This window comes from Trametes versicolor, assembly GCF_000271585.1.
Source record: "Trametes versicolor FP-101664 SS1 unplaced genomic scaffold TRAVEscaffold_1, whole genome shotgun sequence".
NCBI lineage: Eukaryota > Fungi > Basidiomycota > Agaricomycetes > Polyporales > Polyporaceae > Trametes > Trametes versicolor.
The window spans coordinates 3682924-3703274 of NW_007360321.1; the positions used below are offsets into that span (position 1 = coordinate 3682924).

Consider the following 20351-nt stretch of genomic DNA (forward strand, 5'->3'; position numbering starts at 1 on the left):
CATCCTCGGTTGGATCAACGACAATCCCGCCGCCATCAAAGCTGCTAAGGAAGCCCGTAGGTTCTATCTACATGCTCCTGACAATGTTCCATATTGACACGACGCGGCGCCGGGCAGAATGCACCAGCACCTCGTCCACTACGCCTAACTGGGACACCGTCTTTTTCACGCTCGTGGAGAGCGTTGGCATGTACCTTCGGTAAATCCCGGCCTCGAGCGGATTTCTTCAGAGGAGCTTATAATCGCTTCGTATGTGTAGCAAGGAGGAAGACGTCGCCCAAGCCATCCTCGCTGCACGCGCGGGCGATTACGATCGCGCCATAACTCATCTCGAGGCCTCCGAGGTGTTGATACATGAGCTCGTAGGCACCAGTACCATTACAATCGGAGGTCTACTCCTGACATTTCTTTTTCTTCGCACCAGGCGAAGGCTCTGGACTGTACTTTCATCCAGCTCTGCGGTATGACCGCGGCTTTGATCCTCGTCGCTCGAAGTTACTGACAGGTTGCATAGACTTCGCTGATCGGGGACCTGACGGACAGGAAAAGTCCAGCGGCGCATACGCTGGACTTTTCACTAGCAACAATGCGAACAAGCCTTTCGCGGGCGTTGCTTTCAAGGTACGCCGCTTTCTACGACTTCGCTCCAAAATAAACCATTTATATGGCACCATAGGGATCTAGTTCTGAACGGGACACCCGGACCGACCTCAACTGGAAGCCGATCGTGCCTCTCCGACCGGACGTCGCGTGGGGATCCCAGATGCACGGCGGCTTTTACTTCAATCTTTTCGGCGACTTTACTGATGCTGTCGAAGGAGTCAAGATCCCATTCGGTGAGCAGTTCCCCACACATACAACTCCGGATCGTCTAACGTACGGCAATGGAATAATAGAGGTTCTCCTTGAGCAGCTCTCGAATGCTTACAGCATTGGCGCGAAGTTGCATATCACCGTGAGCCGTGTTTCTGCGCATACTTGCATCGATAGCCCGGCGCTCAATATATACAATGCCGTGATCAGGGCCACTCTCTGGGCGGGGGTCTCTGCACTCTGGCGTACGGCGAATTCCTCCGCCGCGAGGCCGAACCTGTGTTCGCACAGTTTAGCCTCGGCGACCTCTACAGCTTCGCCGCGCCCCGCGTCTGTTACCAGCCCTTCGCGGACGAGATCAACAGGCGCACTCAACCCGCGAGCGGCAGGTACTCCTTCCGCATCGTCAACAAGCAGGACCCGGTGACCGTCATGCCTCCGCCGGCCCCGCCTCTGGCGATCGTCGAGGACTACCCGTTCATACATGTCGGCGGCGCGTGGAGGATTACGGGCGATGGCCCGGAGAAGATGGCTGATGAGCCGCCGCTCGTGGCGCCTCCCCCTTGGGACCAGATCATTGCCGCCGCGGTTGATCACGGTATGGCAGGGAGGAATATTATATTTGCGTTTACAATACTAATCGAGAGCTATCTTAGACACCCGCGGATACTACGCCAGCTGGCAGACCACACCTCACTCCTGAGCGGTTTGCATGGGATAGTCATGGGGACGGCTCGTCGTGGAACAGACATGCCAGTGTCGGTGTAACATCTAGCGTTCGAAGTCCAACTTAAGGTCATGTCCGTGCTTTGTAGCTTGTAAAATAGGTGTAGCGCGGGGCTGTTCTGGTAATCGTTATGCTGTATACGAGGTGTTGTAGTGAGCTACGGTTTGGCTTGCTTTTCAACCGTGCTTTCCATCGACTCTGATGGAGCTGCCAAACCCTCCAAGCCCCGGCCCCGCAGCAAGCCTCCTCAAGCCTCCTCACTGGGCTAAGTCGGTGTATCTAGCACTACTACACTACCTCCTTACCAATGGTTCCCAACAAAGCTTGTTGCCAATAGTGTAAGCCGTCGTCTAAGTGGTGACTCCTGCTGGCACGTACTAGTCGCTTACTAGGTTTGACGTTGCCCGACATCGGAGAGGACGACCATTCAACTTTCGAACCTGGTAAAGCAAGAGAATTCCTGGCAGTCTCCAAGGTTTCAATGAAGGAGAAAATGCGGGTTTCTGCGAGGGCTACGCAATATTATGGCGGTCTCCGAACGAATCAGGGAGTGGAAAAGGAAATGCAAGTTCCCACTAGGGGTGCTCAATTCTGGCCGGCCGTTTGCCAGGACACTTTTTGAACAGGCTGATGGCAGTGATGGAGCGAAGCGAGGACAGGCGAGAATAGCCGAAAAGTCTCGCGCACGAGGTAACCCTACTGTAACCCTAGAGAGAACTCGCCGCAACGCCCTCCACAAGTTCGTGCATTGGGGAGTGTGGAGGTTATTTGTGCCCATAAACTCGATGGAAGGATTCTCTCTATCACTACGACACACTCGCCTTTCTCTCGTCTTTTACGCGTAAGCCCGCGTAGCCCATAGTGAGGCGAAGACAGCGAGCTCTCCCGCACGGAGTTCGAATAATTACCCAATACGGAACGTTCACAAGCTTCCTGACCCAACAATTCAACGTTTCGTACCTCCTCGCTTATCCGCACACTTCCGCGCATCAGTCCATCAACGCAAAGAGACGCCCTCAGAAAGTGTCCTGGCAAACGGCCGGCCAGAATTGAGCACCCCTACTGAGAACGAGTCTGTCCCGGTGGCGGTGGCAGGAACGCTGAAAATCTGGAAGAAGGGCCGCGGAATCACGGGCCTGACAAATCTGGGTGCTAATTTTGGGACGGCGCCTGAGGATGTCTGCCGAGAAGGTGCGTTTCAGGCCCAGGATTGGCAACTGACGTTTACGACCTCATCTCTCCCCTCATCGTCCCTCTCAACCGCGTCTTATTCTGCGCAGCGACAACGTCACCCACGCAGCAAGGGCTCACGAAGGACACTTTTGACAATTCGCGGTACGCACGCTCGCCGAAGCCGTGCATCAATAAGCCACACACATGTGTTGTGGCTGATCATGTCCTATCTTGCTTTCGTACTTCCATCATCGTCTCCGCCACTCTCCTCCGGTCTCTAAGCGTTCGGGATGGACGCTGTCACCGAGCACTTCTCTAGGAAGTTCATTGGCGCAGTTGAAGACGAGTGGCAGCTATATAGGTGCGCGCCCTTTTCATGTGGTTTAATCGCACCCTGACATGCCGTGCAGTAATAACTCGTCGGATTATACCATCGGGCCCACCATTGGCTTCGGGGCTTCTTCTATCGTCTATGCCGCCCTGTACCAGCCCGCGGAGGGCGGCGCCCCTATACCATGCGCACTCAAGGTACTCGATCTCGACCGACTTCCCCCCAGCGCCCTTCGCCTTCTTCAAAACGAGACGCAGCTCATGTCGCTATCCAAACATCCCAATGTTCTCCGCGTCCGTGGCTCCTGGGTTGATGGCCACAAGTTGCACATCGCTATGCGTTTGATGAATGCCGGCAGTGTGGCCGATGTTATGCGTTACGCTTGGCCCGGAGGGCTCGAAGAGGAGGTCATACGGTGCATCCTCAAGCAAGCGTTGGAGGGAATCAAGTGAGTCCGCCCACTATGCACGTCGTCCCCAGAAGCTAATCGACCGCTAGCTATTTGCATATCAACGGTCTGATGCACCGAGACGTCAAAGCAGCGAACTTACTCGTTGACGATGATGGAACCGTCCTCCTAGGCGATCTCGGCGTAGCAGCGTTCCTCTGGGACCACGAGGATTCCCCGGCGCCGCAGACCACTAAATCACGTATCGTCAACTTCAACCCGGGGCCACACCCTTCTCACCGACACCCCCATTCCCATTCCCGTCCCCAGCAGAATCCACCGCTACACAGGCCGCCTCTCCTGGGCAAACGCAAGTCCTTCGTGGGTACGCCCTGCTGGATGGCCCCTGAAGTCATCAACGGGAAGCAATACGACGCTTCTGCCGATATCTGGTCATTCGGCATCACAGCAATCGAACTCGCGCAGGGCCGCGCGCCACGCTCGCGTATGGACCCGCATAAGGTGCTCGTGATGACTGTTACGGACGATCCTCCCAAGCTTGAACGGAACACTGGCCCGAACCGTTACTCAAGCGCATTCGCGGAGGTCGTGGCAATGTGCCTGACGAAGGATCCTTCGAAACGGCCCACGGCTGAAGCGCTCCTACAAATGAGCTTCTTCAAGGGCGCGCGCAAGCCGAGCTACCTGTGCAATACCATCCTCCGCGGGATGCCTCCCCTCACGCAGCGCCAGGAGCGCAGGAAGCAGCCTTCACTTCTCACGCATGCCACGATGGATAGCTGGGACTTCTCGGCGAGCCTCCCCTCCTCCCCCACGACTTCAGTGTTCGGGCGTCAACCTCGTCCAAGAAGCGCGGTGCCGCCTGGGAGCGTGTTTGAAATCGAGGATAGCGAGGGCGGCGATGAACGTGGACCTTCCTTGATAACGGGCGCTCTGCTGGTCGAAGATACTGGCGACGATGCTGCGCTCGAGGGCCACAGCAAGGCAGAGGCGTACGTGCAGCAGGTGCGAGCACAACACCGGAGCAGCCACCCACGGGGCGTGCTTGCAAGAAGCTGCTCTGGATCGAGCCAGTCAATACATGCCGCGCGACGTCATCTCGATGACGGCCAGCATTATACCATCGATTCCATTGAGGAAGGTGCCGTCGCCATCCCTGTCGCCGACGGTCATGCCACGGACGGCGAGCGTGGCGACGAAGGACTCCCCGTCGTTGGCTCATCCAAGAGCGCTGAGCTTGCGATGCTACACGTACCCCTGGCCCCGCCGCCGTCAACGTCACCATCCGGGTCCTCGCGCTCGTCTGTATCTGGGACTTCTTCGAGTTCCCCGTCCGGTCCGTCGACTCCTCCACAGTCCTTCCTGGGGACCGCGAAAGCGCAGCCTGTGCGCCTGTGGCGGAAGCTCGCGGGCAAGTTTGACCTGGACGCAGACAAGGAGAAGGACCCGGCGTCAGGGTCCAAGCCGCCGACGCCGACGCTGAAGAAGGCGTTTGGAAATGTGCTCGGTCGGACCTCTAGCCGTACGGTCTCCAGTGAGTATAAACCGATTTGTCATCAGTGGTGTCCGTGCTGACATTCGATACAGATTCCAAGTCCACGCAATCTTAAACGACCTTCACGACCTATGTATGTTCAGCCAGCACCGGATACCTCACGGACCACATCTCTGCTCCAAGTCATTCTCGTTCCTGCGTTGGTCTCATGTACTGTAGGTAATAACTTATCTGTATCATAGGCAGTCCGTAGTCAGTCTGTAGCACAACCCCAGTATGTCCATGTACTAGTTGCTCATCTCCGCGCGACACTTCGCCGCGTTTCACACACCATAATTATACCATTTCATTTCCGCTCTCCGATATCCTCGGCACCGAACCATCATCGTTGCGGATACTGGACGGGCGCATCGACTACGGATTCCTCGTCCGTCTCGAGGCGTTCGGTGTGGATCTTGTTCTGCCCGTTTTCTTGTTTTGTAGTATGCTATCGGAATAGGATCAGAATGTGATTTGTTATGTCAGGCCTAGGTGCTTATGCTTCAACTTGAGACTTTGAAGGCTCATTGCTTGGGAGCTATAGACTGAGGCTGTAAGTTCATTAGATTCGGAGGTTGAAAACGTAGTGCTCAAAGGGCCAATGCTAGCTCCAGGCTTACCTGGGCGCAGCGAGCGAGCCTATAGGAAGGCGCCGATTTAGAGCGCCGGGTCCGGAAAAGAACGGGACGAGGACTGGACGGCGTCTAATTCAGACTCCGCCCGGGTTTGCGGTCGTCACTCCAGACAGCGAGCTCGACTTCCACCACCTCCTCGCCTACCCAGCGCCTCGCCATGGCTGCCGTCCAGCTCACCAAAAAGGCCATCACCATCCCCCCGACTGTCCGCACGCTCGCGTCGGGCGTGCCCCTCGCGCCGCACATCAACCTCGCTGCTCGCGCGCCCGCCGGTCACGGGCACGAGCACGGGCACGGCGCTGCGGGCCCCCGTTCTGACATCCCTGCCCGGTGGGCGGGCGGTGTATCGCGGTCGCCGACTGCTGGCCTTGTGTCCAAGAGCTATATTTCCGGTGAGCACTCGTCTTCTAGCTGTCGTTGTACCGGATATGGCGGAGCAGGTACCGAGGCCTCTGCGTGTCACAGCTCGCAAAACCTTGCGATAGACCTACAGACACTTAAACCCTTGGTTGAGTGGATCATAAGGCTATCGCGTGGCTATGGCGCCAGGTGGAATCCGCCCCTGCTCTGCCGTTGAGATACTCCGACATGGACATCTGCTTGTGGCCGTTCCGCCTCCCTCTCTGTTCTGCAGACTTGCTCATGCATTGCTTGCTTCGTCCCCAACAGTCCCCGTGACTGGTGTTTTCCAGAGGAGCCTCATTCACACCTCCTCCGTGGCCCGCGATGCGCCGCAAGTCCCCGACTTCTCCAAGTACGAGGCGAAGAGCGAGGGCACGAACCGCGGGCTCGCGTACTTCATGATCGGCTCGCTCGGGCTGCTCTCTGCGTCCGCAGCCAAGTCGACGGTGACGGAGTTCCTCGCGACAATGTCCGCGTCCGCCGACGTGCTCGCCATGGCGCGTGTCGAGGTCGACCTCGCAGCCATCCCCGAGGGCAAGAACGTGATCATCAAGTGGCGCGGGAAGCCCGTGTTCATCCGTCACCGTACGACCGGCGAGATTGAGGAGGCCCGCGAGTACGACTGGAAGAGTCTGCGCGATCCCGAGAGCGACGAGCAGCGCACGAAGAAGCCCGAGTGGCTCGTTATGCTCGGCGTCTGCACCCACTTGGGTTGTGTGCCTATCGGCGAGGCCGGTGATTATGGAGGCTGGTGAGTACCTACCGATGCCAGTCCGAGTGGGCAGTCGCTGATCTATACTTGGCCAGGTTCTGCCCCTGCCACGGTTCCCACTACGATATTTCCGGACGTATTCGCAAGGGCCCGGCTCCTGTAAGTCTATTTGACAGCACGTTCTCGTTCGTGATACTTACGTCTTCTCTCTAGCTCAACCTCGAAGTTCCTACATACGACTTCAATGAGGCTGAGGGCAAGCTTGTCATTGGTTGATAGACCTATATACACGTAGAGCATGCAATAATATTGCGTTGACGGTCTTCACGCGGACGGATAATTTTTCTCCTGTCTTGTGTGTACTGAGAACCCGAACATTAATCACACCAATGATTTATGCGACACAGCACATTGGTGTCAATTTATATGTCATCCACACTCTATCACGGCAAACACTCCTACCTCCTACCTACTCCACACACACAGGGTCCAACAACACTCACCGACCGCTACGCATACACTACACAAGCAAGAACGTCGACGGCGGCAGATCTGGGTTTATATGTACATCAAAGAGGGGGAGAACTAGAAACGACGATAGCGAGTTTCGGACAGTAGTAGCAAGCAGATCGTATCAAGAAAACCAGCCAGGAACCGGGACCAGAGGAACCGGGACCAGGGACATGGGACGCAAACAGGCCTCGTCGTGGAGTACGGGAGCCCCGCCCGTAGTCGCGTCAGAGCCCTCCCTGCGGCCATACATGCCATGAGTCAGTAGCCGCACCAGGAAACCAGGGAGTCGCATTTGTCTGTGGGTTTTATCGGGTTATAGAGGGGGGAGCATACGGGCAAACAAGGACGGAATCGATGTATTGCGGTTCGCGAACGTAACGGCCGCCTCGCAGAGCGTTGAGGACTCTGTTGGGGCAAGTTGAGGGGCCTTTGAAAAATCAGGTGCGCCGGTAGCTGCTAGCCGGCTCGGGCTCGCGTGCGGCGCGCGGCGGGGCGTATTCCCTCGGGGCCGCAGCGCTGCGCGCAGGGGGCGGAGCACCGCCGTTCGTGGCAGTATAGCCGTTGCTAGGGTAGCTGCCAGAAGTGCCGCCGGCGTACGCAGCCCCACCAGTGCCAGATTCGTAGCGGGAAGCCTCGTACGGAGCCCCAGAGGCAGAGCGCGAAGGGGGGCTCTGAGAGCGGCGGCTGCGAGCACGAGTGACGTCAGACAAGCATCATGTATGCGCAGAGCGAGGTACTAACCGGTAGCGAGGAGCTTCGACACTGCCAGAACGAGGGGGGTACTCCGCGTAGCGAGCGGGGGGCGGAGAGACGGGGCGGCCTCGGGCCTCAGTAGCAGGCGGATAGTCACTGAGCAACTCGTATGAGAGACAGCCGCAGCCGACAGAAAGTCACAAGCACATACCGAGCCGGCGGCGGGCGTTCGTAGTCGTCACGAGAGCGAGCAGGCGGAGCACCAGGCGGGGTCCTAGGTCTCACAGTGGCCGGAGGGTAAGAGCCGTACCTGTCCGCGGGGGGAGGCGCCCGCCTGTAGTCGCGGTCGTAGAACTCCCGAGGCGGCGGCGGCGGGTAGCCACGCGGGGGGTACCCAGGGACAAGAGGGTCGCCCTCAGGATAGAAGCCGCGAGAGTCGTAGCGAGCAGGCGGCGGCGGCGGGCCTCGGATTCTGTAATCGTCGTAGTCCCTAGCAGAGCGGACAGGAATCGGGGGCGGCGGGTAGTCGCGCACTTCCCTGGGAAGCGGGGAAGGAGGACGCCCGTAGCGGCCATCGCGCGCAACGGGCGGCGGCGGATAATCATAGTAGCGAGGGTCCCGAGGAGGATACCCAGGGTAGTCACGGTAGTAGTCGCGAGGAGGCACCGGGTACTCCCTGGGGGGCTGAATGCGGTCAATGAGGGGGGCGTCACTGCCCGGGCGGCGTCTAAAAGAAAACAGGCGAGTCGACTCAGTGATGCTATCCCGGAAGGTCGGTGCCGAACACATACCCAGCTGCAAGATGGTTGGGGCATTCCCTTGATAGAAGCAGCTGCGTTAGCTCTGAGCGCCACTATGAATGAATGGGCGATGTCTGACCTGGCCCAATGACCCATCTGGCCGCACTTGAAGCACGCCCCCGGGTCGCCGCTGTACTTTGCGGTGCGTCCGCCGCCATGAGAGATCTCGACACGTATCTTGTTTCCCATGAAATAGCCCTCGTGGTACTTCGCCACACTCTCTTCCGCGGCCTCGCGGTTGTCGAATTCCTATGAAAAAGGGACCGGTCACTTCTGGAACCTGACGGGGACGTCACGATCGAGCTTACCACGAATCCGTAGCCCACCCTATTCGCACGAGGTACAGCCCCTCCGTAAGCGTGACACCCAGCGCGATAATCGGGACGCGTACGTACTTTAGCTCGATGTTGACGATGTTGCCAATCTTGCCAAAGCAGCTCTCGAGATCCTCCTTGCGGGTGTGTTCCGGGAGTCCGCCGATGTAGACCTTGTTCGGCTGGAGTCACAGGGGTAGCCATGCAGAATGGTGCCCAGGACAGGAGCGGTGCGCATGAGAGCAGAAGCCGTCAGCGAACGTGCATCAAGCGAGGGGACGCCAGCAAGCAGTAATCGAAGAAAGCAGAAAGGGGAAGGGCCCGTCGACGCTCGAGACGGGGGCGCACGGCAGTGAAACAGCAGACAGCCCCTAGTCCGTGAGCAAGCCCTGTGGAGTCAACGCGCCGCACGACGACAGCAGACCTACGCTCCGACGCGAAAGACGACTGCTGCGAGCATAGTCGCAGACGGCGGCTGCCATGTCACAGCGTCCTCCGTGTCCCGTATTACCGAACAGCGACATGGCAAGCTCCGGCCACGGGTGGAGAGTGAGAGAGTGCGGACAGCGCGAACGTGACGTCTCAGCTCAGGCACAGAGGGCGGCAGACAGACGGGGCGAGCAGAGCGGCGGGCGGGCCTTCAGGGCAACAGAGAGCGAACGAGGAGGAGGGGGAGGAGAGGACACTAAAAACAGCACATAAACGAGAGACCAAATAAGCACCTTGACTAGCTTCTCGCCGCGCTGGGCGGCCTCCAAGCGCGCCGCGGCGTCGCCGGCGCTGCCCGTGGCGGACCCTGGGGCGGCGGGGTAATCTGCAGGTTCTTGACCAGGCGCGCTGCGGTCGTCGGCGGGATGGGATGCGCCGTTCATGTCGATGTCGCCGCCGGGGCCCATATGATCACGGGCAGCCTCGACGTCCATCGTTTCGGCAGACCACTTGAGAATGTGCTGCTGTGTTTGATCTTGTTCTTCACCGTTCGAAGTGGCGATGGGGGAGGCAGCCATGTACTCGACACGGCGGTGATGACGGGTAGAGCGCAAGGAGGACCACACGCACAAACGCACTTCCCCACTCTTCGCAAATTTCCGAATCGGCGCCCAACCGGCGCTCGAATTCCAATTGTGACGCCCACAAGACGCCAAAACGGAGCGCCCACACGATTGCAAGCGCTAACAAGAACGCCGCTACCTCGAGGCCTATGCGGTGCACACAATGAACTCAAAAGAAAAAGGATAACCACACACCAACTCACAAGGCACACCAGCTGGTGAGACAAGAAACTTATTGTGAGGGGGCTCTATCGTATGTACAGATGTGTCGCGACCGGGGAATGAGACATAGCTACAGCGCGAAAGCAAGACAGGGAAGTGCACAACTACGCGCGCACCGAGGCGCCGCAGTGTGTCTAGCAGTAGTAATGGTAAGTAATAGGCGGGGGATACGCTAGCTCGAGCGAGAGAACGCATATAGATGAGGGCGGCGGCGCGGCGGATGGGGTGGGGGTAGAGGGAATCGCGAGGGTAGCGGTGGCATGGAGGGAGAATCGAGGCGGGAGGAAGATGCATGATTAGGCGGAGGTGACGCATTCAGTACGTACGCGCGGAGTGAAGGGAGGAGAAGAGATGGAATGCAAGCGGGCAGATGCGGTCTAGCGTCTAGAGGATTGCGGGAATGAAAAGGAGCAGGGCGAGAAATGGTGTGCCGGCCATAAGCTAGTCAAAAGTCCAAATGGAAGCAGGAGAATGCGGGGAGTGAATGATACAACATGGAAAGGGGAGCGGGAGACAAGATGAGGGGTGAAGTGGGAGCACGCATGATTGCACAACAACATGAGGGAGAAACGCCCGAGACGGGCCAAGGCGAAATGGGGAGATGAGGAACAACAGCGGACCCGGGATGTAAGCCAAAGAGAAACGGAAGACGCGAAGAAAAACCGGCACACTCGAGAATAATGATGCAAATAGAAAAGAGGATGAGAGGATGGGGAGGGGAGAGCTCGACGACACGCGTCACGCCATATCCCGACATCCACGCAATCGGTCACTTCAGCCGCCCAACCAACTGGGCGCCCGTGCGTCGACGCATAAGTACCGGAGCGTGGCGAATGCGAAGGGGGCGTTTACCACCCCCACAGCTCCTCGCTGAGCGGGTCGACCTGGAGCCACGGGTGGTCGACCATGTCGCGTGCGTTCGCCCGCTTCCTATGGTCGACCACGAGCATCGGCTCGAGGAATGCGCAGACTGCCTCCGCGTCGCTTTCCGACCAAAGATACTTCTCCACCATCACACGCCGCAGCGGCCATGGCTTCAAGTTCCGGATGTATCGCAGCGCGCCTGCAGAGCAAAGAGGTATAGTCAGTAAGTGTTGCTTATCACCCGACCGCCACAAGCGCGCAGAACAAAAGACGAAACAGGGCACCGTTTCTCGACCGCCTCAGAAAGGCAGGCACAAAGCCTCGGTATTTCTTGGTCGATCCCTGTCATCACCGGTGCGGTCGCACCGACCGCACGGCGCAGAGCTGCGGGGGCAGTCCATACACGCGCCACCTCCGATGAGGTACCCCAATTGGGAATGGACGGTGGGGAGGGGCGCAGCATCACAGCGCCCAAACACGGTGTCGGTCACGCATATATAAAGGGCATGCAGGCAGTAGCGGATCAGAGTGCGACGCTCACCTGTGCTGTCAAATAGCTCCCTGCTGAACCTGCCTCCCACTTTCGTCTCGCCGAAGTCGCCGAGAAGCTCGATGATCTGTGCGATGTGGTCGTCGTCCTTCCCGAACAGGTCGCCCTGGCCTTGGGGGTCGAAGAGATACTCCGCAGTGAGCAGCTCGAACACGACGCACGCGACGGACCAGATGTCCGCCGTTGCGCCCCAGTCCGTGCGCCCAATGATCGCCTCGGGCGCGCGGTACTGCCGCGTCTGTATGTCTTCGGTGTAATGCTTTGTTGTCGGCGTCGCATTTCCGAGGTCAGCGATCTTGATGTTGATGGGTAATGGCGGGGGAAGGGGAGCAGGCGCCTCAAAGACGGCGTCCAGTAGTGGTGCGGGCAATGTGTCGGGTGAGTGTGGATGTTGTGAGCAGGTGGACGCGGAGCGTTGTGGTGTAAGATTCTGGGGAGCGGTCTGCGAGAGTAGGGAGGGTCCAGGGGCGGGGCGTGCTTGGGCAGGCATGGGCTTGAAGTCAGGCTCGTCACCTGCTTCAGTGAAGGTTTGGTCGCCGCAGGTGCAAGTACATGGCGCCAGGGCCTTCTCCTTCCCCTTAACAGATTGGGCGAGTGCGAGTTTGCCCATGCCGCTCGTCAAGCTGTTGATAGAGGTAGAGGGGGTATCGTTGCTCAGCGACCTCGCCAAGCTAGAAGACACCAGCACCGAGTCATAACGGGAGGCCGAGCCGGAGCTGCCACTCCCACTGGACTCCGACGTGTCCGGGGTCGATGCGCCAGAGTGGAAATGACCGCTCGACAGCGCGAGCTTGCTAGTGCTCTTCCTCCGTATCACGTTCATGCTTGAGAGGGAAGCAGAGGGAAGCGCCGCATTCGCGCTTTGAGCAGAGGCGACGCGAGAGATGTAGCTGAGGCGGGCAGGAGAGTTGGGGCAGCTAACGGATGAAGGACTGGGGAGCGGTTGCGAATCGAAGATCTGCACCTGTCGCTCGCGGCCAGTCTTGCGCTGGGGGATGCTGACGGAAACTCGCGTGAGTGCCTTTGGAGGCACAGCGACCTTCCTGCATGTGGGAGATGGCGAGCGCGAAAGCTCAGCCTGAATATGTGCCTCGACATCGGGTATCGATATCACTGTGATACGTAGATGTTAGGACATCGGAATATATGGCGCTTTCGACGGTCCACTTACATATATTCTCCGGTTTGATGTCCGTGTGAACAAGATCACACTCATCATGCAGATACTGCAGCCCGAGGAGCATCTGCTTCGCAATGACGCGTACAAGGTCGACGGCTACGCCCGTCTTCTTGTGGCGCTCGATAAGGGCGAGCAGGTTCTCGCCTAATGGCTCGAACACAAGGCATATGTGACTATCGTCGGGGCCTTTGTGGTCGAAGTTGTCGAGGAACGACACGATGTGGTTCCGGCCAGGGTGAAGAGGGTTCACGTCCATAACTTGACGCAAGAGCTTGATCTCGTCGCGCGCGGTCTCAGCATATCGTCCAGCAGATTTGACGACTTTGAGCGCAGAATGGCGGCTAGTGCTGCATAGGGAGTCAGTAAGGAATAACGCGAAGGCATGGTGAGAATTATACCGCACGCGAACCGCAATTTGACGAGAAAACGCAAATTACGGCTCCCGCACCACATCAGCCACCTCTCCGCGTACAGCACATGTTATCAGTCCCTGGTCTGGCTGAGATACCACACCGATATATAACCGGCCGCCATGATGCAATGCAAGTATAAGACGAACGTGTTTTCGTTCAGAACCTAAGTGTGAGAGCTTTCCCGCGCTCGGGATCGGAGAATGCTTCCGGCGCGATACGGACCAGCATGAGTTAGTCAGGCCTCAGTTCGATGACGCGGGGGCACGATGACGGGACCATATATTGGCACGGTCCACACGAGACAAAGAACAGGCAGAGTGGCGAGCAGCCGGTTACATGGCGAATCCGTAGTTTCCAAAGCAGCAAGCGCAGCAGAGATGCAAAGTCATTGGCAGCGGCCCTTCAGGCTCGGCATAAAGCGCGTCGCGGAGGAGCGAGAGAGGCAAGAGGATAGCGAGAAAGACTGAAAAGGCGAGACACGTACTGGTTGTCCTTGACGAGCCATACGGTCGAAAAATGGCCCCATCTAGTCGTGTGACATTAGTACGCGGTCCACAGCGGCGCGAGCCCGACGAAGTAGCGCGGGCGACTTCTGTCGGTGAATTCGGTGAATGAGAGGAGGACTTACCCGAGCTTCCTGGTGACGAGGTATCTCCCATCCTTGAAGGAATCGTTTATCTTGACCTGGAGATAACCACCGGAGTTGTAGTCTGCAGGCGACTCCTCGTCCTTGGAATATACATCTGGGACTGGCACGATCTTTGGGCCGGCGGGGGTGACGACGTATTGGTACTTTGCGCAGGGTTGCTTCGGAGCCATGTACGGAGGAGATAGAGGGAGAGGGAGAGAGCACCGAAAGGCGGCGCGATGTGGCAGCCATATCAACCCAGTCCGTCCGACGCCCTCGACCGCGCCCACTCTTACATCAGCCGTCCATATGCGGCCCCTTCGATCCCCGATCCCTTATCGCGGCCCCCGCAGCCAATCGGCGTCCAGCGATTAGCCCGGGAATGTTCCTCCCTCCTGCCTGATTGACACATTTACGTAAGTGTGGCTCGGCCGATTCCACTCGCCTCCCCGCCATCTCCTCCCCCTCTCCGAATGCGTCCGAGTACGCACGAGCCTCCAGCTGCCTCGCGCGACATCCACCCCCTGCTCGTCGTTCCCCTCGCTGTCCTCGACATGTTCCCAGCGCACCTCTCCAGCCTGCGGGCGCAGCGTCTGCCGACACAGAGTTGTCCCCGCGCACGATCGATCCGTCTGAGTACCGTCGTGCGCAAACGTTCTGCCCTCACCGCTCCGCGTCCAGCTCCACAACATCCGCCGGGTGATTGGCTCGTCCCCCACGCTACCTGCCTTTCTTTTCATTATGCATTCGGTCCCGCACTCCAATTTTTCTTGGAGCTCTGACAATCGCGTGGCTAAGACATACGACCCGACGATTTTACGCTGCCTCTTCGTGCCGCCGGCGCGCAGCGCTCCCTGGCGTCGGTCGCCCGCAAACCGTTTGCGCACGATCGATCGTCCGGGGCCGCAAAAGCAGCGCAGATCGATAGGCCCTCCTCGTCGCTTGAGCCAGAATGCTGGAGCCCTCCAGTTGTTGATAATCGACATTCTCCTCCGAGTCTCCGACCGGGGACAGGCAGCCCTGGGTATACGCCATTCCGCCCGGGAACCGATCCGATGGAAGAAATAGTATTTGCGGCGGCCACTCGAACCACATCTCTGACTCTTCAAACGCTCAAGCTTCCGGCTTCGAATTTCTTACACCGTCAAATCTTCTTCCACCTCCAGGAAGAGAAGAACGCGAGTGGGTCTCTGGGTTAGCGAACACTACACCTGCCTTTCTCGTCGCACTCCCAACACGTTAATGCATTCGCGAAGCACGCCAGGCGAGCGCTCCGGGCCTTACGAGAAGCACCCACCAGCTTCTCTCGGGTGTCCATCCTCTGCCGACCCGTCAGCTGTTTGCCATACGATGCCACCCACGGCGGTCATGTGAATAGGGGTGCTCAATTCTCGCCGTTCGTTCGCGCGTTCGGGCGCTACATGGGCGCTACACCTACGCGGTTCAGACTCCGCCTAGCACAGTGTCGAGCGTTGTGCGCGTACACGCTCGTCAGCGGTACTCCTGCAAGTACACGGCAGCTTGACCGAGGGCAAGAAGTTCCTGACTGTATCTAGAGGAGATTCACATAATTTCTGCCATTTGTGGCTGCTTTAGTACTTTCTTAGACTTTCTTAGACTTTCTTGCGGCGAAAGAAGCGCCCGACTGCGAATGTGCATGGCAGGTCCGTGAATTTAGCTCATGGTGCCTAGTACCTCAGCATCTTGTACTATTTTTTAGTCCACGAAGTGATCACAGAGAGCATCTTGGTGCTAGCAACACTTGCGACGAAGCACGACGCTCGACACTGTGCTAGGCGGAGTCTGAACCGCGTAGGTGTAGCGCCCATGTAGCGCCCGAACGCGCGAACGAACGGCGAGAATTGAGCACCCCTAATGGCCCTCATGTGGCTCGGAGCCTTCTTCCCCGATTTACCTACGCTGACGGCCTCAGACGGGGCATTGAGTCATGATCCCGCCGAGCTCTCGTTCTGAGGCTCTCACGCACGCATCTTGGAGAAGTTGAACGGGGACTTGGCAGGAGACTGCAATGTATTCCCCGTTCGCCGTTTTCGAGCGTTGCGGAGCTCCGTCCGAGATGCGAATATTGCCGATCAGGTGTAGGACGGAGTGCCTTGCATGGGTCCACGGTATAGATTCTGCGACGGAGTCATGAGCTTTCGAAGCATGCACACCAACGCGCGAGAAGACGTACAGCTGGAATAAAGGACAAACTGTTTAATATTACCACAACACTCCCAACCTCAAGATATGTAGGGCACGGCCCATATGTAGTAGTACGTAATAAGTAGTCAGTGGGGAAGTCATACAACATGCCGTAGAATAAACAGGTAAATCAAGACAGTACATGGTATAGTAGTACCAACCGCGAACCGCGTCCAAACGGCGCCAGAAACGAAGAAAAGGAGAGGGAAACATAGGTCAACGCTACAGTCCCGCGGCTCGTCCACCAACTACTGCCAGCCAAACAACCAGCCCGAACGATTACACACTTGCCTAGCAACGTCTCATGTCGTATCATTACATTGTGCGTTCGTATCATGCGTCAACGCTCGTACGTTCATGACCGAAACCCAGTCTGCTCCAAAGTTCGAACGCCGCAACCGGAGAATAGTCTCTTCAGTCCGATGCGCGCCGCCCATGCCCATTTGATTTCTTGCTCGGACTCGAGCTGTGACTCGAGTGTGCCGACGAACTCGGAGAGGGTGTCGCGGACGCAAAGGCCGCAGCAGATGCGGTCGACGACAGCGACGTTTCGTGCGTGTGCGCCGACGGGGCCGCCGACGAGGGCCGCGGTGGGGAGAACAGATCGACAGGGCCTCCGTCCACCGGCTTGTCTTGGGGCTCGAGCTGTGGCGAAGAGCGCTTCGACGACGGCTCACGCGAGTGCGACTCGAGCGTATTCGCATACGTCGACGAGGTAGAAACCGAGGGCACTTCCGATATTGGCGGAGCGAGCGTGGAGGGGGGCGAAGGGACACTTGGAGCGCCATCCTGCGAAGGCGCCGTGCTCACTGGAGCGGGTACCCGCACCTGGTCATCGAACCACTGGCCAGCACGGATAGAGGGAGCTTGCCGCGCCGGTGACCCTGAGAATTGGCCGGCTCGCAGCGACGGATGTATGCTGTTCGCAGGCCGCGGTGGAAGCTGCGGCGTAAAGTCTTGCGGAATGGGGCGAGTGCCGTCGGCAGAAGATCGGGGGGATTGCATCGATATCGGACGCTTGCGCGGTGATGCTGGTAAGGGCGGTGGAGGCATGTTTGAGACCCTGGTGTGGGTCGAACCGTACGACGCGCTGGGAGGAGGCCCTTCATGCAGCGGCGCCGGTGGTAATGGGGGTGATCCCGCCTGCGAGAACAGGATATGGGCGTTGTTGATCAAGTCCTCCATCAGGGAATCCTAGCAGCGAAACACTTCTCAGCGGCGATACATGTTTCGTAGAAGGACGAGCGCACCTTCCAAGACTGGACACTGAGCAAGTCCGCCCCCTTCGGCATCTCGTCTTCTCCGAATATCACGGACCCGAACACGATCGCAAGATTCCGCGGATCCATCTTGTTCTTCTCTGCGTTTGACGCCACCTTGGCGAGGTGCTCTACAAGGGCCTTGAGTGTCGCCTGGTGGATAGCGGGTAGTCGCCGCATCTTCGACCGCAGGACCGAAAAGTTGTTTGCAGCGTGCTCGTCTGCCAGAAGGTCAGGTATTGTCAGCTGTGAAACAGGCAGTTTGCATACCAAATCCTTCCGTGTGTAGGATGCGCTCCTGTAATGGGAACTTGAATACGGGTTCAGGAAGTTCCCGAAGATACATCTGTGACATGATTGTTTAGGTGGCTGACATGAGATTCGCAGATGCTAGGCATACCTTTAGGAACGAGGCCACCGAATACACGTCGTCTGTCGTTGCGTTGAACTGGAATGCCACCTCGTTGCGCTCGATCTTATGTTGCAGCTGGAGAATGGAGGTCAGTAGCCGGACTGTGACGTTTGATATAGCAACGTACCTCCTGAACTGCTGCGTGTCTGCCCGAAACCTAACATGAGAAGTATGAGTGGACCGTCATCCTAGTGAGCTCCACATATATGGCTTACCCGGTAAATCCCCTCAGCATCTAGTCCTCGCTGCTCGATATCCTGTATGCATATCCGGATAATCTTGGGAACTTCGCCCTCTGGCAGCCCCCTCGCCGTCGCATAGTCCACAAGGCTGACACCGAAGATGAGATCCCTGCATTCGCCCACGTTGTAGTTGTAGTAGAAGACAGGCTTAGGCACCGCCGCCGAGAGCAAGCGAGGTATCGCCGCTGCGATCGCCGTGCTGTCTCGTTCGGGTGCAATCTTCTCCACCATGCGCCGCCCATGTTCGCATAGTTGGTTCTGGGTGGCAGAAGCCGCACTGGAAGGTAAGTCGGCCGTTGAATGAATGTTCCTGGTATTCACAGAAAAGAAACACCTACGTCAAATTGTCCGTGTAAACTTCAAGCACCTTCTTGACTGTAGCCGCAGAATCACGAACGAACGATTCCAGCGACTGATTCGAATGAGCCTCAAGTAAATGGGTTGTCATTAGTGGAGCCTACCTTGAACCCCGACTCGATGATCTTCACTCTCCGAATACGGAGGGTCTCGAGCCAATGGACACCTTTCCTATATTCCTTGTCTAACGGGCTTCATGTAAGGTTCTGCTCAATTATAGATGCATGCGCCACATACCCGCTTCGTCTGCCTCCCGTTTCGCACGAACGGATCTCAGAGCGTTCTCCGAACGCCCACCATCTTTGACATTACCCCCCTTATCCAAAAAGGTCATAAGTTGGTTGAGTTGTTTCTTGCCTTGGTGTGCAAGGTCCTGCAGCGCGGTAGATGTCGATGCCGAAGGCGATCGATTCCTCGAGGCGTGCGCGCTTGACGAAGGGCGGCGGTCAAGGGGTCGTAGCGGCTGCGGGGCGGTGACCACTGGCCGTGTTCCATTGGCGCCTTGCGATTGAGGCTTCGAGAGAGGTGGTAGATTAAAGTGGGTATCGGGGGGCGAGGTGGGGGAGAGCGGCGCGGCCGCTGCGACTCTGTACTCCTGCGGGGGGCGAGGCGATGAGTATTCGAAACCGAGCAGCGACTACGCCCAAGGGGGTACGCACTTCAGCCTCTTGGCACTTCTTGAGATATGCTCGCTTGAGCCTTGGAAGGACATTGTCCGCATACTCGGCGTGCGCCGTTATCGCGTCTTTCAAGTCTTCCTTGACCCGTTTGCGGATGCGATCTTGCTCCTCCTGGCGTACACCGGGCTTCCATACACAGCGGAGGCGGAGCACAACGTGAAACGCACCTTGAAGTTCGCGAGCGGGTCTATCACATGGGCGCCGAGGTTCTCCAGAAAGGCGGTGCGCGTGCTCGCCTCTGTCCATCGCGGGCGATGAGCTCCGGGTAGTCGGGTACAGAGTAGGGGAACGCACCTCGCTCGACGTTGTCCGTGATCTCGTTCCATGCTACGCGCGTCGTACTCAGCTCGAGCCGGTCGTCCAGATATGTGTCGAGGGACTTGGACTTGCGGTGGAGCCTAAGTAGCGCCGCAACGCTGCACAGACCCAGATGAGGGACGCGCGGGCAATCGTGCGCCATAGACCACTCACTATTGTTCCTCTATTCGTTTCCTGATCGCACAGAACGAGTGAGCACAGGGAAAGTGGGGGCGGGAGCGGGCGAGAGGAACACGAGTGCGCACCTTTCCTGGAAGAACGCGAGGTATGATTCTGTGAGCACCTTGAGGTGCAGCTCGAAGAGGTTCGTTGCGCTCTGAGAGGGTTCTGTCTGTGGGGGCCTCGTCGCCCCTGCGCCGGACTCCGTCGACATCGTAGGATTCGTAGCAAAAGCGTGAGTGGGGGAGTCTGTGCAAGATGCGGACTCTCTCCAAGTCCGAATCAACCGCGCCCGCCTCGAGCACGTGGCCCGACGTCACATGCAGGCAAGCGCGCGACGCGCAGGCGCCCGTGCCTGGGCATCCCGATATTATTATCAGGTCTGCTTCAGCTCTCCGAGGACGGTCGGGAATCTGGCCTTCATCGCGAAGTGGCTGTCTATCTGGCAGATGTTTAATGTTGACGGTGATGGTTCAGTGCCGAGGGTATCGGAGGACGGAGATGAAATGGTATAATTATGGTGTACGAAGCGTGGCAAAGTGTCGCGCGGAGATGAGCAACTTATAGAACCGTGACTATAGAATCAGGCGCATATCGGCGTCCTCAACTCGGCGTATCTGTGGTGGTGGGGATGGGTCTCTGAATCTATGGTGGTGGGACAATACTATACGCCGAGTTTCCTTATTCAGCACCGCGACTGCTATGAAGACCTTGCTCTGACGACGCGGCTTGGGACGCGACACAGTACTCCGAC

At 58.0% G+C, this 20351-nt stretch overlaps 6 protein-coding genes across 6 annotated transcripts; 3 read left to right on the forward strand and 3 right to left on the reverse strand.

The window, feature by feature from the left end:
* Window positions 1-513: 513 nt before the first annotated feature.
* On the forward strand, window positions 514-1581 carry TRAVEDRAFT_112170 (uncharacterized protein; the record flags this gene model as incomplete). Its single annotated transcript, XM_008035002.1, has 3 exons — window positions 514-621; window positions 677-820; window positions 1024-1581. Coding segments are annotated over 3 exons (810 nt in total), but the record flags the coding sequence as incomplete, so codon positions are not given.
* Window positions 1582-2809: 1228 nt separating this feature from the next.
* Window positions 2810-5304, forward strand: TRAVEDRAFT_140284 (kinase-like protein). The gene is made up of 4 exons (XM_008035003.1): window positions 2810-3074; window positions 3124-3492; window positions 3543-4987; window positions 5041-5304. Exons 1-4 carry the CDS (start codon window positions 3004-3006, stop codon window positions 5061-5063), a joined length of 1908 nt encoding a protein of 635 aa, XP_008033194.1. The 5' UTR covers window positions 2810-3003; the 3' UTR covers window positions 5064-5304.
* A 453-nt stretch (window positions 5305-5757) lies between these two features.
* On the forward strand, window positions 5758-7131 carry TRAVEDRAFT_159748 (ubiquinol-cytochrome c reductase iron-sulfur subunit). Its single transcript, XM_008035004.1, has 4 exons — window positions 5758-6014; window positions 6292-6775; window positions 6832-6895; window positions 6950-7131. The coding sequence occupies exons 1-4, from the start codon at window positions 5780-5782 to the stop codon at window positions 7010-7012; spliced, it is 846 nt and encodes a 281-aa protein (XP_008033195.1). The 5' UTR covers window positions 5758-5779; the 3' UTR covers window positions 7013-7131.
* A 97-nt stretch (window positions 7132-7228) lies between these two features.
* TRAVEDRAFT_55734 (uncharacterized protein) lies at window positions 7229-10083 on the reverse strand. The gene is made up of 8 exons (XM_008034222.1): window positions 9779-10083; window positions 9138-9238; window positions 9051-9069; window positions 8822-8991; window positions 8734-8760; window positions 8154-8669; window positions 7991-8098; window positions 7229-7933 (listed from the first exon to the last, which is right to left on the reverse strand). The coding sequence occupies exons 1-8, from the start codon at window positions 10061-10063 to the stop codon at window positions 7687-7689; spliced, it is 1473 nt and encodes a 490-aa protein (XP_008032413.1). The 5' UTR covers window positions 10064-10083; the 3' UTR covers window positions 7229-7686.
* A 722-nt stretch (window positions 10084-10805) lies between these two features.
* Window positions 10806-14156, reverse strand: TRAVEDRAFT_159752 (Pkinase-domain-containing protein; the record flags this gene model as incomplete). Its single annotated transcript, XM_008035005.1, has 5 exons — window positions 10806-11393; window positions 11736-12857; window positions 12916-13271; window positions 13822-13863; window positions 13966-14156. The coding sequence occupies 5 exons, from the start codon at window positions 14154-14156 to the stop codon at window positions 11179-11181; spliced, it is 1926 nt and encodes a 641-aa protein (XP_008033196.1). The 3' UTR covers window positions 10806-11178.
* Window positions 14157-16227: 2071 nt separating this feature from the next.
* Window positions 16228-19814, reverse strand: TRAVEDRAFT_159755 (RhoGAP-domain-containing protein; the record flags this gene model as incomplete). The annotated part of the gene is made up of 14 exons (XM_008035006.1): window positions 16228-17364; window positions 17421-17650; window positions 17700-17775; window positions 17830-17916; window positions 17969-17998; window positions 18057-18360; window positions 18422-18495; window positions 18545-18624; window positions 18678-19035; window positions 19100-19231; window positions 19288-19358; window positions 19415-19536; window positions 19592-19612; window positions 19684-19814. 14 exons carry the CDS (start codon window positions 19809-19811, stop codon window positions 16585-16587), a joined length of 2493 nt encoding a protein of 830 aa, XP_008033197.1. The 3' UTR covers window positions 16228-16584.
* Between the last annotated feature and the right edge of the window lie 537 nt (window positions 19815-20351).